At 48.6% G+C, this 20,653-nt stretch overlaps 3 protein-coding genes across 4 annotated transcripts in view; all 3 read right to left on the bottom strand.

The window, feature by feature from the left end:
• Positions 1–1,027: 1,027 nt before the first annotated feature.
• Positions 1,028–5,700, bottom strand: TMEM25 (transmembrane protein 25). 2 transcript variants are annotated; one of them, XM_023517322.1, is made up of 8 exons: positions 4,952–5,700; positions 4,400–4,711; positions 3,656–3,946; positions 3,319–3,453; positions 2,991–3,021; positions 2,735–2,835; positions 2,508–2,594; positions 1,028–2,356 (listed from the first exon to the last, which is right to left on the bottom strand). In XM_023517322.1, exons 1-8 carry the CDS (start codon positions 5,019–5,021, stop codon positions 2,283–2,285), a joined length of 1,101 nt encoding a protein of 366 aa, XP_023373090.1. In that variant the 5' UTR covers positions 5,022–5,700; the 3' UTR covers positions 1,028–2,282. The 2 variants fall into 2 exon arrangements, with proteins under 2 accessions (XP_023373090.1, XP_012665053.1); XM_012809599.2 differs by lacking the exon at positions 1,028–2,356 and having other exon boundaries at positions 2,515–2,614; positions 4,952–5,096.
• A 73-nt stretch (positions 5,701–5,773) lies between these two features.
• On the bottom strand, positions 5,774–11,662 carry TTC36 (tetratricopeptide repeat domain 36). The gene is made up of 3 exons (XM_003796849.3): positions 11,414–11,662; positions 10,086–10,274; positions 5,774–6,094 (listed from the first exon to the last, which is right to left on the bottom strand). Exons 1-3 carry the CDS (start codon positions 11,526–11,528, stop codon positions 5,832–5,834), a joined length of 567 nt encoding a protein of 188 aa, XP_003796897.1. The 5' UTR covers positions 11,529–11,662; the 3' UTR covers positions 5,774–5,831.
• Positions 11,663–12,297: 635 nt separating this feature from the next.
• Positions 12,298–20,653, bottom strand: part of KMT2A (lysine methyltransferase 2A) — an 88,251-nt gene continuing 79,895 nt past the window's right edge. The window contains exons 32-36 of the mRNA XM_023517288.1: positions 20,376–20,550; positions 20,103–20,210; positions 18,907–18,990; positions 17,962–18,091; positions 12,298–17,205 (exon numbers count right to left, since the gene is read on the bottom strand). Coding sequence (XP_023373056.1) covers positions 16,930–17,205; positions 17,962–18,091; positions 18,907–18,990; positions 20,103–20,210; positions 20,376–20,550 — 773 coding nt within the window. The 3' untranslated portion in view covers positions 12,298–16,929. The remainder of the gene's footprint in view (positions 17,206–17,961; positions 18,092–18,906; positions 18,991–20,102; positions 20,211–20,375; positions 20,551–20,653) is intronic.

A 20,653-nucleotide genomic window follows, 5' to 3' on the forward strand; every position in this document is an offset into this window, starting at 1 on the left:
TGTAATCCTAGCACTTTGGGAGGCCCAGGCCAGTGGATTGCTTGAGCTCAATTCTAGACCAGCCTGAGCAAGAGTGAGACTCCCCTGTCTTCTAAAAATAGAAAAACTAGCCAGGCATAGTGGCACACACCTGTAGTCCCAGTTACTTGGGAGGCTGAGACAAGAGGATTGTTCAAGCCCAAGAGTTTGAGGTTGCTGTGAGCTGTGAGGCCATAGCACTCTACCCAGGGCAACAGCTTGAGACTGTCTCAGAAAAAGAAAAAAAAAAAACAAATAAAACAAATCACGGCCCAGTCTGAGTCTTCTATACCTCTCAGGTATAGGATGAACAGACTCAGCATACCTTAGCCCCCGTCCTGAGTAGGGAGGGTTGGCCAAGTCATATGGACCAAGTGAGAATGAGATGCTGGCTACATAGCCATGAGCCCCACCTGGCACTTCTGGAATAGAAAATGCCAGCCCTACCCACTAGAACAGCATAATTAAAAAATACTCCTGTAGGGTGGCACCTGTAGCTCAAAGGAGTAGGGTGCCAGTTCCATATGCCAGAGGTGGTGGGTTTAAACCCAGCCCTGGCCAAAAAAACAAAACAAAACAAAACAAAACGACTATATTTACTTACAGAAATAAAAGACCTGAAGCAAATTTGGTAGGGTCAGAGTTCAGTGGTGCTTGCTATATTTTCTCTGCTGTGTGATTTTTTTTCCTTTTTTGAGACAGTCTCACTACGTCACTCTCAGTAGAGTGCTGTGGCGTCACAGCTCACAGCAACCTCAAACTCTTGGGCTCAAGCAATATTCTCTTGCCTCAGCCTTCCAAGTAGTTGGACTACAGGCACCTACCACAACACCTAGCTATTTTTTTGTTTGTTTAGCAGGCTTGGGCTGGGTTCGAACCTACCAGCCTCGGAGCATGTAGCCAGCACCCTAACCACGGAGCTACGGGCGCCAAACCTCTGTTGTGTCATTTAAAGATTCATTTGAAAAAACATATTTCAAGAAATGAAGTGGAAATATGTAAATCCATTCAGTCAAGTTTATTGTTATTGAATTCACTGTGTGCTCAGCACTGTCCTAGGTCATAACATAAAAGAAATTACAAAACAAGATCTCAATAAGGGAAAAATAGACTCTACACTATATTCATTTCTAATCATTTCCATGTTGTTTTTTAAAGTATTCTGAGGTCATCTGCGGGTATGTGGTCTTGCTCTTTCTACATGTCCTCCTATAGCTTCCAGCACTTTTGAACCATGCCCACTGGGATCATCCTAGTGGGGCAGGAAGAGTGGCTGATGAGGCAGCCAGGGGTGAGTCGGGGTCCCTGGCAGAGGCGGCATGCTGAAAGGGAAACTATCCTTCACAAGGGCCCTGGATACTCACAGTGAATCATTGAAGGGCGAACTTGAGGAGGCCACAGGAAAGGCTCTGGACCCCTGGCTCACCCCCTCCCCCCAGGGGATATGCTTAAAGTGCTAACACTGGAAGAAAATAATGCATAGTTACACAACATCCTAGATGTCACCGCAATTGTCATCTCCCTCTTCCTACTTGACTTGTGCTAACATCAGGCTCTGGTACCTCCAGAGGCCAGGCCCGTAGAAAAGTCTAGTGCCCAGCGAAGAAGGTCCAACATATAACCTAGTGTGCTCAAGAGGAGGGGAGGGCAGACGGGTAGATGATGGCAGAGAGGCTAGCAGCAAAAGGGACTAGTTTGTGCTTGGCCAGTGCCCCTGAGTCAGGGGATGGTTCCCGTGCAAACGGCAGTTTGGTTCTATACAGCTAGCAGGGTCCTAAATTCTCCCTGAGGAAAACAAAGCTACGTAGTACAGGAAGGAAATCCATGCAGGGCTTTCCCTGGCCCCCAAGCCCACATGCCCCCATGCCTACAGTACAAGGTGCCAGGGAGTACAGGTGTGGGGTATACAGCAGGCCATGCCACACTTGGATGCTGGATGACATCTGAATACACCTGGCCAAGGAGCTCCAGCTGCCTGGACCCAGTCACCACATGCAGGGCCCTAACCTGAGTTTGCACGAGGGTCTTAGGTCCAGCTAGCAGCCTCGCTGTGGATACCTGTGCCCCTGAAGTTCTGATCCCAGTGAAACACATCGTGTGCTTGACACAGAGGGCACTTCAGTCAGGAGGGGAAGCAAATGCAGCCGTGGTGCGGCCATGCCATGGCCTCTTCATGTTGGCAACGTGGCGACGCAGAGGATGCCTTGGAGGAGGAGCAGGAGGGAATCTGGGGGCTAAGAAGGCACCCCCATCTTGCCCTCCGCTCAGAGCCAGATCTCATCACTGCTCACGCTGGACACTCGATAGATATAGCCCAGCATTGGGAGGCGGATGAAACCTGTGAGGTCGAACATGCACAGGGAACTCAGTAACTCTGGTTCCTGGGGAGGTGGGAGAGCCCTCTCTGCTCCTGGGCACGCAAGAGGCCTTTGGCACGTGCTTGGGGATGGGGAACAGGGCAGGAGGGCAGCAGGGCCCTTCTCCAGTACCTCGGCTGGTGAGGAGGCCACCGGGCTCTGGGTCCAGGAGCTCTGGCCGGCTATTGTTCTGAGGCATCTGCCTGTCTGCTGGTTTCCCTGTTAGGTGACAAAGGGGACTGTGCCCAAGACAGGAGCATGCCTGATGCAGCCTTGCCCCTCCCAAGCACTAGCGTGTCTTTTTCTCAGAAGCACTTCTGAAGATAAAGCAGGTGCAAACAGCAGGGTCCTGGATGTACCTCTAGAGTCTGGAGTGAGGTCGTTGAGTTGAAGGTTGGACGGGAGGGACATGTTCTCCCGCGGCAGACGCACATTGTTGAGTTTCAGGTTGTTGGAGTCACTACAGGGCAGACAAAGGTTGGGATATGCACAGGCACCAGCAGGCACAGGTCTTCTACGGAGGCCTGTTTCAGACCTTCCTGAAACCCCAGGTTCCCGCCTGTCCCCATCCTGCATTTCAATTCAGCCCATCTACCCAGCCCCAGGAAGAGTTACCTAGAGATCAGAGACGGGCGCCGGGAGGGGCCTGAAGAGAAAAAAACCATGCTGCTGATTCTCAGCGTGCCCAGCCATGCTGGGCTCTGCCCCACTGCCCTCTCGGACACAGGAGCCTTAGGCAAGCGGTCTCTCAAATGCCAGCCTTGGTTACTAGGGCCTGACCCCACTACCCAGGATGCAGGATGCATGCTGTCCTAGCCTGGAAGTACACAGCCACTTGTCAGAGACAACCTGTTTTGCCCAGCTCTACTTGCCATCTTTGTTTCTCACCCTGACCTCACTGCCACCCCCAGCCACCCTCTGCCCCCAACACCCCTGGCCCTACCTTTGGTCTTCTTCTTCTCTTTCCTGCAAACCAGGCAGGCCACCAAGGTGCTGAACCCCACGAGGGTGCCCAGGGCCAGCCCTCCAGCTACAACAATCCCCAGCAGTGGCACTTCTACCCTGGTGGCCAGGAGCCCTGCAAGTTGTCCTCTGGTTAGGTTCCAAGTGGGCAGTGCCCCAGGCCTGAAATGCTGTAGTAATTACTGTCTTCCTTGTTTGAGGTGGAACTCATCCACAAGACCCACCCAAAGGGCAACAAGTCCTCCCAGCAAGTCCTCTACACTATGACTCCTGTGCCCACTTGAGCCTTTGCTGGGCCAGTTGCTGGTGATTCTCACCTGGGGCTGGAAGCGAGGCACTGGTGACACCCACGTCATTGGTGGCCACCACTGAGATATTGTGTGGCAGGCTGTGGAGCTGCAGCTGCACAGTATGGTTGGTGAGCCAGGGGTAGTTCTGGGCATCCAGCACCAGGAAGTCAGAGGTGTTGACGGTCACTGGCCCATCCTGGTCGATCCAAGTGACGTTGGCAGGTGGGTTGGCACGCACCAGGGCAAACAGGACAACAAGGAGGCCTGGGCCGTGAACTTCCTGGTACTTGGCCCCAACCTGAGCAATCTCCGGCTTAACTGGTACAAAGCAGAGGTCAATATGCTCTCACCACAGGGCCTCCTGCTTTTGGCCCTCTCTTCCCAAACCCAGATGGGAGCCAGGAGCCTGGACCTCTCCTCAGAGCAAGCACTGAGAACTGGGATGTCTGGGTCTACCAGAGAGGCAGAATTTCAGTTATTCAGAGTATGTGTGTAAATACAAGAGCCCAAATGTCTGGATTTGAATCCTGGCTCTGTTTCTTACCAGGTCTATGACCTTGGGCAGATTGCTTAACTTCTTTGTGCCTTAGTTTTTTAACTTGTAAAATGAGATAACAATAGTAATCACCTTATAGGATTATAGTGAGAATAAGGCGATTTTATATCTGCCAAGTGCTTAAGTGTTTATTAAATGTCCTGTCAACCATCTGCCTGATGGCTTCTGGGGGTCCCTGGGCAGAGAACCTCCCTGCCCACCTCAGGGGCACTCACATTGCACATTGAGGATGACAGAGGCATTGGCTGATTGGCCACTGCCTGGGTCCTGCAGGGAGCAGTTGAGCTCATGCTGGGCCCGCTGGGCAGTGATAGTAAAAGTGCTGGTGCCTCCAGAGAAGGCCTCTCCGCCCACGTTCAGCAGTCTTGAGGTGCTGGCCTCCTGCAGCTGTCCATCTAGGTACCAGGCCAGTTGGGGGGTTCCAGGGCCCCCTGAGACCCGGCAGGTGAAGGCGTGACGCTCATTCTCCTTAAGTGCCAGCTCAGCCCAGGTCTGACCATCTATTTGTGGAGCCAACTCCCCCCAACCTGGAAAACAGCAGGAGGCCTCTGGAAATTGCTGGAGGAGGGCTGTTCCTGTTCTGTGACCAGGATGAGGTCATTAGTGAGGGGCAGCAGGCCCAGAGACAGGGCACCTGGGTTCTCTCAACAGGGAACGGCTGGACCTAGGGTAGGTGGGTGAAGGGAACCTGGAGTGGGTGCCCCAACAGAATGTGTAGCAAGGAGAGGAGAGAAGAGCGTTTGATGGAGGAATGAACAGGGGTGTACCTGAGCTCAGAAGGGCTGGCAGGAGCAGCAGTGTGTGCGAGAGGGTAGCTGGGCCTAGAGGCAGCGCCATGGTGGCCCCGGCCTGGGCCCTAGGCTGCCGAGAGAAGGGGGCGGGCCTCGGTGTCAGCCAGGTGTGAGCAGGGAGGCCGAGCAATTTGTCCAGGAACGTGCTTTCCAGAAACAAAAAGAACCGTGCACGAGAACACAGATGTAGGCCGGCCCACAGTGGCGAAGACACCGACACGACCAGCAAAGCCCAAAGGCACAGACCCACCCAGCGCGTACCTGGCCACCCTGCAGGCGCAAAACCAAGCACTGACTCCCAGGGACAAAAAGGTACACACTCCCAGGTACAGAAGAAACGAGCGACCGCGCAACCACACCGTGCCCGGATACTCACGCACACGCGCGCTCCAGCTACCTGTGCCCCTCCCCCAAAGGTAGATCCTTTTTCTCGACCCCTCCTCCTCCGACCAGGTTCCCCCTCCCATCTCTCTCCTATGCCCTAGCCCAATCGCGGTTTCTCAGGAGGATTTGGGCGGGAGAGAAGGGGCTCGGGGAGGTGAGGTCGCAGAAGCATCCCGCCCCCGCCCCCTTCCCCGGGGCGGCTCACCTGGCTCCCTTCCGAAGCACAGCCAGAGCAACTGCTCAGGTCTGCCCAGCACCGCAGTCCGCTGCAAGGGCGGGGGCTGCGCCAGGCAGGGCCAATCAATGCCCGACAACGGGCCCATTGCGCCCTCCCCCAGGCCCTCCACGCCGGGGACACCTGAGTGCGCTTCTCCGGGTGCGTGGGTGCGTGAGTAGGACGCAGAAGCAGGCAGAGTCGGTGAGGCCGGGTAGCTTTATTGGTTCCAGGCCCCTCCTGTCCCCCCGGCCGCGCTCAGTGCCCGTTGCGCGGCCCGCGCAGCTGCCCCATCATGTCAGCCAGCATGCGGTTGCACAGCGCGGCGTAGGGGTTGAGCAGTACCAGCTGGCGCCGCGCGAAGGTGCTTCCCAGCCGCGCCGCTCGCTCGAAGTCCCTGCGGGCATCGTCGTCCCGGCCCTGCAGCCTCGCCAGGAGCCCGCGCTGCACGAAGCTCTGGCGGGCGGCGCGGCCCCGGCCTCGGCTTAACTCCACGGCGCGCTCCAGGTCCTCCAGGGCGCCTGCGGGACGGGACTGGGGTCAGCGGCACGCTCTGGGCGGTAGGTGCCGGAGTACCCCGCAATCTGTGGTGGTCCCTGAGGTTCTGGGCATGGCCGTTTACCACCCACCTGCTACACATGCAGACATTGATGCTGGAGGTAGGGACTGTTATTCCCATTGCACAGATGAAGGCTGGAAGAACTGGGAAGACTTGCCCTGGGCTGCACAGTCCCCTAGGAACCGCTGGTTCCTATTATTTTCTACCCCTAATATACCAGAACATGAACGTTGTGGAGGGATTTTGAATCAGGTCACTGTTTATGATTCTGACCCATTGTTGGGCAAGTAGCAGGCAATTCATTCCGTGGGTGTGTGTTTTTAGCGTTTTAGGCAGCTAATCCACACATAAAAAATCATCTACCGTGTGCCAGGTGACCGACTCAATCCCAGGATTCAAAAAAATTATAAATCTCAGCGCAGTGGCTGGGTCCTGTAATCCCAACTACTGGGGAGGTTAAAGCTAGTTCAAGACCAGTTTGGGCAACATAGAAGACCCTGTTGCCGCTACAAAAAATAGAAATAAGCCAGGTGGTGGGGAATCCCTTGAGCTCTGGAGTTTGAATCCAGCCTGGATAACAAAGCAAGACCCCCACCCCCATCCCGATCTCTTAAAAACTTTTTAAAACGTTAAACAAGATTGTAATTAACTGCACAACCATTTCTTCCAAAGACAATAAAGTCAGCTTCTCATTCTTTTCCTTTTGAGGGCTTTTTGCTTTGTTTGTTAAAATTTAGGTCAGCTCTCTTCTCCCCAGCTTCCTGGACTGATGGCCTTTCCTTATTCTCTCATTATCTCCTAATTTCCTTGGAAGACGGTCCTGGAGCCACAGCTGGCCTGCACCATTTTAATTTTTGTTATTCTCATAAAATACTTGGGTTATGCTCGGCGCTTGTGGCTCAAGCGGCTAAGGCGCCAGCCACATACACTTGAGCTGGTAGGTTCAAATCCAGCCTGGCCCATCAAACAACAATGACAGCCGCAACCAAAAAGTAGCCAGGTATTGTGGCTGGCACCGATAGTCCAGGGAGGCGCAAGCAGGAGAATTGCTTGAGCCCAGGAGTTGGAAGTTGCTGTGAGCTGTGATGCCACAGCACTCTACCCAGGGCAACAGCTTGAGACTCTGTCTCCATAAAAACCCCCCAAAACAAAAAACTTGGCTTAGGCCTCTGAACTCAGATCCTCAGACAGCCAGCTGGTGTCTTCTGTAAGGTCCGCCAGGATGCTTTTATCCAGGCTCTGCTTCTATTCACTCAGGTTCTCCAGTCTCCTAAAGAGCCTGACAAGGCACTTGGGGAGCTCCAGAACCATCCTGGAGCAAGGCTGATCTTTCCTCTTTTGGGTAGAACCCAGCAGGAGTTAATACTCCCCACTCCACCCAGACTGCTAAGAAACTCTCAGATTGTAGTGCTCTTTTTTTTTTTTTTTTTTGAGACAGAGCCTCAAGCTGTCCCCCTGGGTAGAGTGCCATAGCATTACAGCTCACAGCAACCTCTAACTCCTGGGCTCAAGCGAGTCTCCTGCCTCCGCCTCCCAAGTAGCTGGGACCACAGGCACCCGCCACAACGCCCGGCTATTTTTTTTTTTTTTTGGTTGCAGCCATTATTGTTGTTTGGCGGGCCGGGCTGGGGATTCGAACCCGCCACCTTAGGTGTACGTGGCTGGCGCCTTAGCCAGTTGAGCTATAGGCGCCGAGCCGATTGTAATGTTCTTTGGTTTCCCTCAGAGAGGCTGGTCTGGAGGAATCACCTCTTCACCTCTCTGGAGTTTCAGCCACAGGTTATTTCCAGGCGCCTGAGGCACACAAGCCTGGAAAGGGGCTGTTACTAGAATGGAGTCTAAACTACTCTGCCTGGCATGCCTGGTCCTGGGAGCCCCTGCACCAGCACTGGTCCTAACAAGTAGATTCCTACTAGATTTCTGTAGTTTACACCTTTCCGGTCAGCCTGGCCCCTTCCATCCCATTGTTCTCAAGCTAGCCATAGTAACCTGAATACAGCAGGTTTGATCCAATCACTCCCCTGTTAAAACCCTTGAGTGGACCATTTGTGGGCACTCCCATCTGTAACCCCAACACTCTGGGAGGCTGAGGAAGGAGGATCCCTTGAGCCCAGGAGTTGGAGGTTGTAGTGAGCTATGATGACACCATTGCTCTCTAGGGCAGCGGTTCTCAACTGTCCTAATGCCGCGGCCCTTTAATATAGTTCTTGTGGGTCACAACCCACAGGTTGAGAACTGCTGCTGTAGGGCAACAGAGCGAGACACTGTCTCAGGAAAAAAAAAGGCAATTCTTGGCTCGGCACCTGTGGCTCAAGTGGCTAAGGCACCAGCCAGGTACACCCAAGGTGGCGGGTTCGAATCCAGCCCGAGCCTGCCAAACAATAATGACGGCTGCAACCAAAAAATGGCCGGGCGTTGTGGTGGGCACCTGTAGTCCCAGCTACTTGGGAGACGGAGACAGGAGACTCGCTTGAGCCCAGGAGTTGGAGGTTGCTGTGAGCTGTGATGCCATGGCACTCTACCCAGGGCCACAGCTTGAGGCTGTCTCAATTAAAAAAAAAAAAAAAAGCAACTCTTGAAAGATCACTCAGTGTTTTCAGGACACAATCCAGTCTTAGCCTAATGCTCCCAGTGTCTTAACCATCTGGCTCCCACCTGCCTGTCCCAGCTCAGCTCTTCATCTTTCCTCCACTGCCTGCTCCAGCCCGCCTGGAAATCTGAAGTTCCCTGTACCTATGTATACCTTCTGGATCTCTACAGACTCTGCCTTCTCCCACTCCCTTCTACACACCCAGCTACCGTGTTTCCCTGAAAATAAGAGACTGTCTTATATTTATTTTTTCTCAAGAAGACACACTAGGGCTTATTTTCAGGGGACGTCTTACTTTATTAAGTATAATACAATAATCTACATTTATTCAAATACAGTTAAGTCATTTTCTTCTGAAACCTAACAGGGGGAGCCGACCTTGTTGGTGGGGCTGGCGCTAGTGATGCGTGAACTCCTTTCCCCTACCTGTTCGCATGTGCACAATAGGATGCCTGCGTCCTGGTTACCACATGCGAACCCAACCCGGACAAGTGCGAATGGCTCAGAGAAAGGAGCTGTGGCCAGTCTTCCTTACCGCTCCACACAGAAATGCAGGGTGTGGCTATGCAGATATGCTGCATAGCCACGCCCATCACTAGGTCTTATTATGGGGGTAGGGTTTATATTTAACAAATGCATAGAAATCCTGCTAGGGCTTATTTTTGGAGTAGGTCTTATTTTTTGGAAAACACGGTAACTCCTACTCATCCTTCAAAACTTGTCTTTCAGGGAGAGGTTCCATGCTGACTTCACTTAAACTTGTCTTGCTAGTATCATCACACCATGTGTCTGTCCTACCCCCATATGCCGGGAACTTCTTGAGGAGCAGTATCACATGGCCATTGAAAGCACATACTCTGCATCCCTGCTGCCTGGTTCAAATCCCAGCTCTGCCACTTCCTAGCTGGGTGGTAGTGGACAAGGTACTTAACATCTCCATGCTTCAGTTTCTTCATCGATCAAAGAGAACACTAGTGACATGCCTGCAGGGTTGTTGTGAGGATTAGGTGCATTGCTACAGCTCATATGTAAAGTGCTGAATGCCTGGCATACAGTAACTGCTATGTAAATGTTAGCTGTCAGTAGTATACCTTTTACCACTACATCCTCAGTACCTCGCCTGCCACATAGTAGGTTCTCGTTAAATGTTCTTTAAGTGACTAAATGAGATGTAACCTCTTTTGACTTTCAAACAGTCCCATGAGATTAGCAGGGCCCGTGATAACATCTTACATGTAAGAAATGGAGCTTAGTGATTCCTCACCCCTCATAGCCCAGCTCCACAGCCATTTTGTCTCTGGTCTGGGCCCTTTGGAGTCCCTTTCTGCAGTGGCTCCAGAGGCTCCATGGCATTGTCCCTTACCTGCCACATCTCCCTGAAGTCGCCGGGCCTGGGCTCGGTTGTTGTAGGCTGATGCCCTCTCAGGCAGCAGGCAGATGGCTTGGCCAAACCTCTCCAGGGCTGTGCTGAGGTCCCCAACTTCTGCTGCCATCACCCCCTGCAGCTCCAGGGCCTTGTACTCCTCCAGCTGTGCTTGAGGGAAAACTCCATCTGTGCTCGGGAAGGAGCCAGGAGGAGGGGACAGGGAGCAAGAAGAAAAAGCCACCAAACCAGAGCTGACTGTGGGTCACAGTCAGTTGCAGTGTTTGGGGTAGTGGGCACAGAGGTCCCCAAGGCTGGACTAGCACTGCCTAAGTTCCAAATGGCTCTGGGAAAGGGATCTTGGTTGGCCTTCCAATGCCAAGAGAATGAAGCCCAGACTCCTTAATTGGTAGCTAAAGAACTTGCTCAAGGTCACACAACCCATAAATAACACAGCTTAGATTGGAACCCAGGACTTTCGGCTCCAAAGCCTGTCCTTATTTTGCTCCAACTACACTGCCTCCTACACAAAGGCCACCCTGACATTTGTAAGTTCTGAAAATCACTTCATATGTATCCCTAGGTTTTCCACCTGAAGCTTCATCGGTTAGGTCTCCATTCCTCCAGAAACAAAGGTCATTAACTCTTTCATTAGGGAACACTGGAAAAGCCAGTTAGCTCAGCGCTGGGCTTGTAATAGTGTCTAACAGACGCAGGCTGAGTGGCGCCTTAGCAGTTTGGGAGGCCAAGCCCTTGAGGTCAGTTCAACTGTTGCTACAAAACCTAGAAAAATTAGTCGGGCAATGCGCCTGTTGTCCAGCTGTTTGGGAGGCTGAGAGAAGGATCATTTGAGCCCAGGAGTTTGAGGTTGCAGTGAGCTATGACCAGGCCACAGCGCTCATGTCCAGGCAACAAAGCAAGGCTCCATCTCCAGAAAAAGACAAAAAAGCTAGTTTTGCTTGCTATATTGGACCTACTCAAGTGAGCCACCACCCCCTGCCCTGCCCTGTTGGTGGTAGGGGTGGAGGGTGATATTCTCTATTCTGACAAAGATATGAGTTTATCACCCAACACAATTGGGCTTGGGCCATGGAATTAATGAAGTGGTGAGTTCAGAGATAGAAGAGCTTTGCCAAGAGGATGGCTTTCTTCTCTTGGCAGAATGTCTAAGTCCCTATCAGTGTACTAAGATCAGCCAACCTGATTCTAATCTCAGTCATAACCCAAGGGTTATGGAGCAGGGCCCTGTAAGATCACCTGCCTCTGCCACTCTTGGGAGACCAGCAGGGAGCCTATGTGGAGGGCCACACTCCAGGTCAAGTGCTCACCTTCATCTAGTTCTTCCTTTTCTGTTTCTTCTAGGTCCAACCCAACAACATCTCCAAATGGGGTATCAGGGTTGAAGATGGCCTGCAACACTGCCTGATCATTTGGAGTCCCCATGGTATTCAACTCCAAAATCCCAAAAGGTGACTCAGATTGAGAGAAGAGGGAGGTGCTGAGCCTTCAACAGGCAGGTGATCTAAAGGTAGAGGTTCTCTTTGAGGACCATCCCCTCAGGAGGAGTGTCTCCCATTCCTTGGCTTTAGTGTAAACTCAACCCCCTAGGCCTGGGGTTAGTGACACCAGCTGGTAGAATATTTACAGTTATTTCTCAGCTGGCCCCCTCACCTCCAGAATAAACAAATCCAGTTTTATCCTTAAGGTGGAGGTGAGGAAAAGGGGGCTCTCCAGCTTTTCCCTGAAATGCTTTCATTTTAGTCACAAGAAAACTGTTAGAAACCACCACTTGACCTTCCTTGGATAAAAGGGGGGATACGTAGAAGGTAAAGTAACTATTCCTTTGTCCTCTTGACCCCTTCCTGAACATTGATCATTGATGAGCAAAGAAAGAAAATACAGCTTGAGCTGGACCAGTTGTGTGCGTCTATAGTCCCAGCTACTTGGAGGCTGAGAATCCCTTGAGCCCAGGTCAAGGCTGCACTGTGCTGTGATATTGTTCTTGCGCTCCAGCCTGAGTGATGAGGAGACCCTATCTCTAAAAGAAAGTTAGAGTCAGTGTGGAGTGGGACCTGAAGGTAGGCTATGGATGGGCGATGATTTCGTGATTCCACCTTAAAAGGACAGACAGTGGAAGGTACTTTGTACCAGGTCACAGGCCACGCCCCCCTGCCACCCCCACCAAGGCCAGAAGGAAGCTCAACCCTGTGTTGCAATAAACTTGACATGTTTATTAATTAAACTATCACTTAAATAAAAAAAAGTGCATAGAAAATAAACATGTTTAAAAACTCCTTTTTTTTTTTTTTACAACTATGTACACTTTTTACTTTTACATTCAGTCTTTCGTAGAGAGCTTTCAGCATTATTATTTTTTGAACTATTAAAGTATTTTCCTTCATCCCTGTCACAGGGAGTTAACACTGATGGACTTTAGACACATTTTCCTTTTATTTTTTTCTCTTTTTCTCTAACCAGAAGCTTGGAAGAACACAAGGAAAAAAAAAAAAGATCTGTTATACATGATAAAGTTGTCAAGAAATGTCTTATTTCTAGAAAAGAAGCTTGTCATCTGTTGAGCTCTTGAAACAATTATTCAACTACCTGTATTTACTAAAGAGACTGTTAAAAGTTCAATAAAAGAAACACCACAATTCTATTTTCTTGGTTGAAAGACAGAACTAGAGTACCTCAGAACAAGATACCAGGAAAGCACAGAACACAATTTTCCCCTAAATGCAGGTGGTAACCCCAACATTCATAACCAAAAATAGAGAAACAAGGAGTACAGGTACTGACTGGCAACATTCATGGGCAGAAAAAATCCAAGTGACACCATTTCTGCATTTCTCTCTGATCCCAGGAATAGAGTGTTTTACCATCCCTTTATTTGGGTTTTCCCCCATTTTGGGACTCAGAGGAATGCTAGCCTGACATTTTCCTGCCACTACTAGCAACTGTAACACAATCCTTATCTATAGTGTTAAGAGAATTAAAAGCCATGGACTGAACTAGGCTTTGTTACATGGTGCATTACTATATTAGTTCCTATATATATCATATTTATATTTATTTGAAAACCAAAACAAACAAAAAGTTGCAAGTTTTCAGAGTGTGAGACTTGACTGGTGTTCATGATTCAGCACAAAACCATCTGCTCAATAACCTTGTATTGCTTAAAAATGAAGGAAATGAAACAAAATTACACCCAGCCCTTTGCAATGACCCGCTTTTCCTTAAAAACAAAAACAACTTGATTTCTAGTTAAAAAAAAAAATCCCAAATCAAACTTAAAGGTTAACATCTGACAAGGTTTTGACCTCTAGTATTTTCAGATATTGATTGAACGTCAGTCCTTTAGAAAGATACATTCATTAAAAGAATTTTTTTGTTTTTTCGTATGTTGTTGTATTTTTTTTTCTTTTTTTTTTTTTTTAAATCAAGGGAGCTGCATGGTGCTCACTGCATTGGCCGGGGGGGTTGACAGAGGCGAGCAGGGTGGTAGGCTAGGTCCCGGTCTGGTAGAAAACGTATAGCTGCCAGGGCTTCCCCCTTAATTCTTTTTATTGGCCTAAAAACAGAAGGGGCTGTGCTGAAGTTGGTGGGCGGCCAAGGAGGGAGCCAGGGGACCAAGTTCCGGCCAAAAGGTCAACGCCATGCAGCTGTTCTGGTTACACAGTTGTCACTGGCCACCAGGAAATGCAGCCACAACAGGTTCTAGCAGCAAAGCTATAAGTGAGCTGGCTCTCACTGAGAACTGACCAGGTTTGCAGCTATTACTCCTTAGGGATTTGGGATGCCCCTTGGGGGATTCTTGCCAATGACCCACCACAGTTCCTCCGTCTGCATTTTTGTGCGGATATTCCCTCGGTCACTTTCAAAACAAACTCAGACGTGTTTGTGAGATAGCGATGCCATTTTTGCCTTCTTTCCCTCCCATAGGGAAACTTTAGCTTATCCCCCAAGTTGCTGGCAGGTATGCTGAGATTTTGGCAATGGACTCAAGGCTGACTAGAAGAGGAATTTCTCATTTCTGTGGCTGACAATTAGGATGTGGAAAGGCAAGGCAAACCATCTGCAGCTGGCAGAAGAAGGAAAGATGTGGGTCCCTCCCCTGTCCTCAGGGTTTGGGGGTGGCAGAAAGAATGAGGAGGGGGCTCACAGTACAGCATGGCCTAGCAGGGCAGTAACTAGGTCTATTTAGCTGAATTTCCCCCACCCCCTGACTGGCCTTTGGGTCTTTCTCAAGGTGAATTCATGACCCATCAGTGCATTAATCATTTCAGTAACAAATGCAGCTTAAGTTTTTCTTTAAAAAAAATAGGAATACAAGGATTTACAAAAAAACCTCACACAGTGCAATAATAAAGGAAACCAGACACTAGTGGAACCCCTAGGGCCACTGTATCTTTTTCATGGGCAAAAGGAGGAAGGGAGGTGAGGTCTGGGTAGAGTGCTTTTCCCCAGTCCCCTGCTGGCACTTCTCCACGATGACAAAGTATCTGCCATCCTGGCCACAGTGCTGGGCTCCCTGCATGACAGTGAATACAGTGACAATGTTCCAGCAAAGCCACCAGACAAAGTTCTTAAGGTCACAGAAAAAAAGGGAGCCCAGGATGGAAGGCACAGCAGAGCCATGAGTCCTGGGGCAGAGAGTGCTGGGCTGAGTCGTATTGCTTTGCTAGACTTCCATAAGAATGGGCTTCTTGCAGCGAGGAAAGGGTGCCCCACCCTCTACTTGGACTGCACTACTCTGAAACCTTGTGGCAGAGGCAGAGAAAAATCTGCTTTATCGTGAGTGGTCAAACTGTGCTTCAGTTTCAACGGGCTGCCCCCAGAGGGGGCACAAGGTGATCAATGGTTTCTTTGCAGGTATGAGGACTTGGTGGGCAGAGGGAAAGGAAAAGAAGTGACCTATGAGGCAGATGGTGATGGAAAATGTCAAGTTGCCATTCAACTTGTTGGTTGCTAACTCTGAAGTAGGAAAGATGAGGGAAATGTAAAAGATTACTGTCTTTCACCACTCTGGAGGTAGTGGCAGAACGGAGAGAGACAGTATGGGAAAGAGAAGAAACTGTTCTATCAAGATACTACCATAGCCTTTTGAGGAGCTTCAATAGGGGAAGGAGGGGAGTGTCCCAGTGGAATTGGGTGACCTTCCTTCTCCATTTATTGTCAAAGAGCAAACCCAGGAAACATTTATGTCAACAGGGCACAAACAAGCTATACATTAAACAACAAAAAGTACACCTTCTAGGGGAAGTTGGGCAGGAAAAACCAGACTTTGTGTGTACAGCTGAATATTTTCTCTAACTTCATCCTATGAAAATAAAAAATTATTAAAAACCGATCTTCTTTTAAATTAGGATAATACCGCGGTTTAAAAAATAGCCTTGTCATAAGTGCTTCTCCCTATGAAGTGCTTCTCATAGAAAAATATACAAAATATATTTACATTTATAAAACCTTAAATAGTAAACTGTAAACAGAACAGAGTAAAATCCAATGACTTAATTTAACACGATCAGGACACTGTCTTGGGGGAAGGAAGAGAAGAAACATTTGATGCTGTTTTGACCACATCCTAAGGAGTAATCAGGGCAGTAGTGTCATTTAATTTACTTTATCCATGGATTGTGCACAGGTGGCAGAGTTCTCTCAACACAAGGTGGTCTAGTCCCCAAGTTTTGGGCCTTGAAATCTGATTAGTGTTCTGCCGTCAACTGGACATTGACCATTTAAAAACTAAGTCTTCCTATGTCTTCACACGGGGAAAATAAAGTAATCATGTCCTAGGAGTGGGGCCCAACGGTCATCCTGGTTGTGATACTCCGGTTGTTGCATGATTCAAATCCTATTTAAATAATCTTTTTCCTCTTCTAAAAAATCATGCTACTTATCTTTCTTTAAAACTCCCAAGGGAGTTTTATGAAAATTTCTCCAAATTCTGTCTGGTTATGACCAATGGCTCCTGTCCACTTCCCCTGGAGTGCTTATAGGCTCAGGGAACTTTTTGCAGGCATCTCCATGCCCAATAGGGAGTGTCCTCGAGCAGGGAGTCTATCTCCCCTACCACCCAAAAAGAATGGGAAAGCGGTGGGATGAAGGACAGTGGGAAGGAAGGACAGGGAGGGAGGAGTACGAATGGGAGAGGGAAGCTGCTCCTACTGCCAAGAAAGGTGACTGGCTGAGCTAAGGCTCATGGGAACAACACCCCCACTTAAAGCCCACAGGCTCAATGTTTGGTAATTAATTGGCACAACCCCAAGACAGCCTTTTGACACCAGAGGTGCTAGGAATCCTGTCTCCCAGCCAGAAGTGAACTCTTAAGTAGGAGGATAGGGAAAACCACCAGACCTCTGTTTGTTCAACAGATGGCCGGCCATAGGTGGGACCTGGCTGGCAAACTGTCAGGTATCTAACCAACCTATCTGGGGCTTTGCCTGACCCTTCACTTACAGTGCTTGGGAAAGGGCCAAGGCGAGGATGGCAACTTATCTTTGAGGAGATGTTCAGGCCCAATCTCCCAACATAACTAACCCTCCACAGGCTCCTTGTAGGCAAGTCTGCCAGGGACCCCGTTTCCCACTTATGAACAGCATCGATCACAGGGGCCCCAGGAGAAAGTCGATCACGGATCTTTTCTTCAAGACCTCAACTCTTTCTCCAGGACTCTGATCACATGTATAATGTGAATACAGGACATAAGGAAGCTCAGCCATCACAGAGGCCCCTCAACCGTGCCCACTCAATCCTGGAGCTCTCAGCTGCTGGAAAAGGCCTTCAGCATTGCTCTGGGTGGCCCTGTGTCCTAGTACTCCAACACTGTGGGAGAAGAGCAGCTTTAGTTTAGGAACTTCCGGCATTTCTTGGCGCCACAGTTGCAGGGCAGCTTGTTGCTGGCATCCTCAATGGGGAACTTATAGTCATAAGTGAGTTCCTCCCCTCGGTAGATCTTACGCATGGCAAAGATGACAATGTGCTTCTGCCCATCAATATTGATGACTCGAGAGTAGCAGTTAGGCTCACAAGAGTGATTGATGAAGCGTGCAGCATTTCCATGCATGGTGGCATCCACTACCTCTGAGTCATCAATTCGGAACATGTAGCAACCAATGCCCTATACATGGAGGAGAAAGGAGAAGAACTTATTGTTTCTTTTTTTTTTTTTTAAATAGTCTTACTATGTCACTCTCAATAGAGTGCCATACAGTCACAGCTCACAGCAACCACAAATTCTCGGGCTTAAGCGATTCTCTTGTCTCAGCCTCCCAAGTAGCTGGGATTACAGGTGCCTGCCATAACACCCGGCTATTTTTTGGTTGTAGCCATTATTGTTGTTTGGCGGGCCCGGGCTGGATTCAAACCCGCCACCTTAGGTGTATGTGGCTGGTGCCTTAGAATTAAGCCAGAACTTAATTCTTATAAACATTTCCTAACTTTCTCCCGATGTTACCGATAACCATTGATAAACAAAGTTTCTTCTAGTAAAATTTCCAGATTTCTTCTATCTTTCAAGATGCTTCCATGAGTTCCTAGATTACAGGCACTAGACTACAGGTTTCTTAATGTCCCTGCAGGAAAGAGAAACCTAAAACTTGTATAATTATGTGCATTTGATCCTGGGTTCACCATAGATTTCGAAGATTTTTTTTAAAAAGGTCTTTGAACTGATAACAAACTATTTCTTTTTTTTTGGCCAGGGCAGGGTTTGAACCTGCCACCTCCAGCATATGGGGCCAGTGCCCTACCCTTTTGAGTCACAGGCGCCACCCAACAAACTATTTCTTTTGTGATCTAGGGTTCACACTGAGGGTTGATGTTCCCTTTCTACAGCAAAACAAAAGAAATGGGTAGGTGACAGTAAGAGACTCACCTTGCTGTCATAATACTTCTCTCTCTTGTCAGTCTGGATGGAACGGATGACATTGCCAGCATATTCAATCACCATCTCACCAGCATCAATGTTTCTCTTACAGAAAAGACCCCGCCCATGGATGGGAGACCTAGGACAAATAAGGAAAAGAGATCAGACAATTTTTTTTTTTTTTTTTTGCAGTTTTTGGCCGGGGTTGGGTTTGAAACTGCCACCTCCAGGATATGGGGCTGGTGCCCTACTCCTTTTAGCCACGGGTGCCACCCGACAAATTTTTCAAGTAAGGCTAACTGTGTGAATACATGAATACATTTTGATCTGTTAATTCCCCAGGAGAGATAGAGAGATATACATTTGAGAAAAAAAAGTTTTTTTGTGTGCATTATAAATACATATATATATACATATATATATATTCTAACTTAATTTTATTTTTTTTGGAGGCAGAGTCTTGTTCTGTCACCCCAGCTGAAGTGCAGTGGCATCATCATAGCTCAAACTCCTGGGCTCAGGAGATGTCCCTGTCTTCCATGGGATCATAGGTACATGGCACTGAGCCCAGCTCATTTTTCTACTTTTAGTAGAGATGGGGTCTAACTCTTGCTCAGGCTGTTCTTGAACTCCTGACCTCAAGTGATCCTCCCACCTAGGCCTCCCATAATGCTAGGATTACAGGTGTGAGCTGCCACACTTGGCCTGATTTGTGTAACAAATAGCCAAAGATAAAAGATTTCTCCATTCTATAGCCTACTGAAAGGTGTGATATTTTAATGCTTATTATGTTAAATTCCTTATTCAACAGGATCCCAAAATATCAGATTCAACTAATAATATCTATAAATACCTCACTTACTGAATGAGGGAGGTCACTCAGGCATTTGGTCCACTTTGATTTTGGAAAACTTCATTAGTTTTCTATAATTCTTTCTAGAAATTTAAGCATACCTGTAGACACCAACTGCCTCCTTAGAAGTCTTTTTTAAGTGCCGAAATCGCATGGGCATTGGCAGATCCATGCTGGTTGCCCTCCTAAGAGACAAGACATACTATTGATTAACTAGCTTCAGGAAATAGCTTTTTTGTTTTGTTTTGTTTTTTCTTTTATTTTTTTATATTTATTTTTTTGCAGTTTTTGGCAGGGGCTGGGTTTGAACCTGCCACCTCTGGCATATGGGGCTGGTGCCCTATTTCTTTGAGCCATAGGCACCACCCATTTTGTTTGGTTTTAGACAGAGTTTCATTCTGTCACACTGGGTTGAGTGCTGTGGTGTCATAACTCACAGCAACCTCAAACTCTTGGGCTCAAGAGGTCCCTCTTGCTTCTGTAGATACTCGCCACAATGCCTGGCTAGTTTTCCTATTTTAGTAGAGATGGGGCTCTTGCTCTTGCTCAGGCTGGTCTTGAACTCCAGAGCTCAAGCAATCCATCCGCCTCAGCCTCCTAGATTGCTAGGATTACAGGTGTGAGCCACCGGGCCCAGCCTGGAAATAACATTCTGAGTCTTGAATTGAAGACTCCTAAGAGCAAATGAATAGACTCTGGTTCAATGATGAGCATAACAAATGCTGTATAAAATGAGGCCCATTCGTGATATATACCAGTACTTTCTGACCATGATGACTATGGTGGTGTAGCCACAGCTGATAAAGTGTATCATAGTTGAAGATAATATACATCTTACAGTTATTTGGATTTCTCTCTGCAGTTTAATTCCTCTCTCTTTATTGCCATTCAACACAAACTCTTTTTCAGTCTTCTTAAATCTGATCCAGAAATTTTTTTTTTCTTTCAAGACAGAGTCTTACTCTATCACTCTGGGTAGAGTGCTGCAGCATCACAGCTCACAGCAACCTCAAACCCCCTGGGCTCAAGTGATCCTCTTGCCTCAGCCTCCTGAGCAGCTGGGACTATAGGCACCCGCCACAACACTAGTTTTTCTGTTTTTAGTAGAGACAGGGGTCTCTTTCTTTCTCAGGCTGGTTTTGAACTCCTGAGCTCAAGCAATTGGGATTACAGGCTCAAGCCACCATGCCCAGCCTCAGAAAACTCTGATAGAAGCAAAACTTCACAATGCCCTGAACAGCCACAGTAGGGAGAAAGCAGGGCTAATCCCTACCACTCCTCCCAACTCAACACTTACCGAGCTGACTTCAGCTGTACCTCCTCCTCTTCCTCATCATTTGGGTTGTATTCAGGAGGCTGTCGATGTTTGGAAGCCAGGAAGTTAAACATGTCAAATGCTGACTTCCTGGAGCCAAAAGATTAAAATGTATTTAGAAGAATATTATAATAATAGAGCAGAATAGGACAAAAGCATTAACACTGGAAATCTCAAAGGTTATGTGGGAAAATAACTATCATTAGGGAATAAAATCGAGACCCAAGTCTGCTTACAGAAAAGAACAGAACTTGCCTGAGGTGGACTTCAGCCCTGGCTGAACCATGAGGGTTCAAGGGGGGTTCATTGGCCTCTTCTGGTTTGTGAAAACGAAATTTGTAATTTCGACAGTGCTTGGCACCAGATAGCTGCTCAATCAGGAATACAACTGCATCATGGAGAATTCCCAGCATTCTCAAACCATTAACACCTGCAGGGTCAAAAGCACCAGGGTAGTGAAGAGTACAGTCAACTGGAAACTTTAGCACAGTCTAAAGAAATGAGTCTGGCTCGGCGCCTATAGCTCAACCGGC

The sequence above is a fragment of the Otolemur garnettii genome, unplaced genomic scaffold, assembly GCF_000181295.1.
Source record: "Otolemur garnettii isolate 467f Iridium unplaced genomic scaffold, OtoGar3 scaffold00108, whole genome shotgun sequence".
Classification (NCBI taxonomy): domain Eukaryota; kingdom Metazoa; phylum Chordata; class Mammalia; order Primates; family Galagidae; genus Otolemur; species Otolemur garnettii.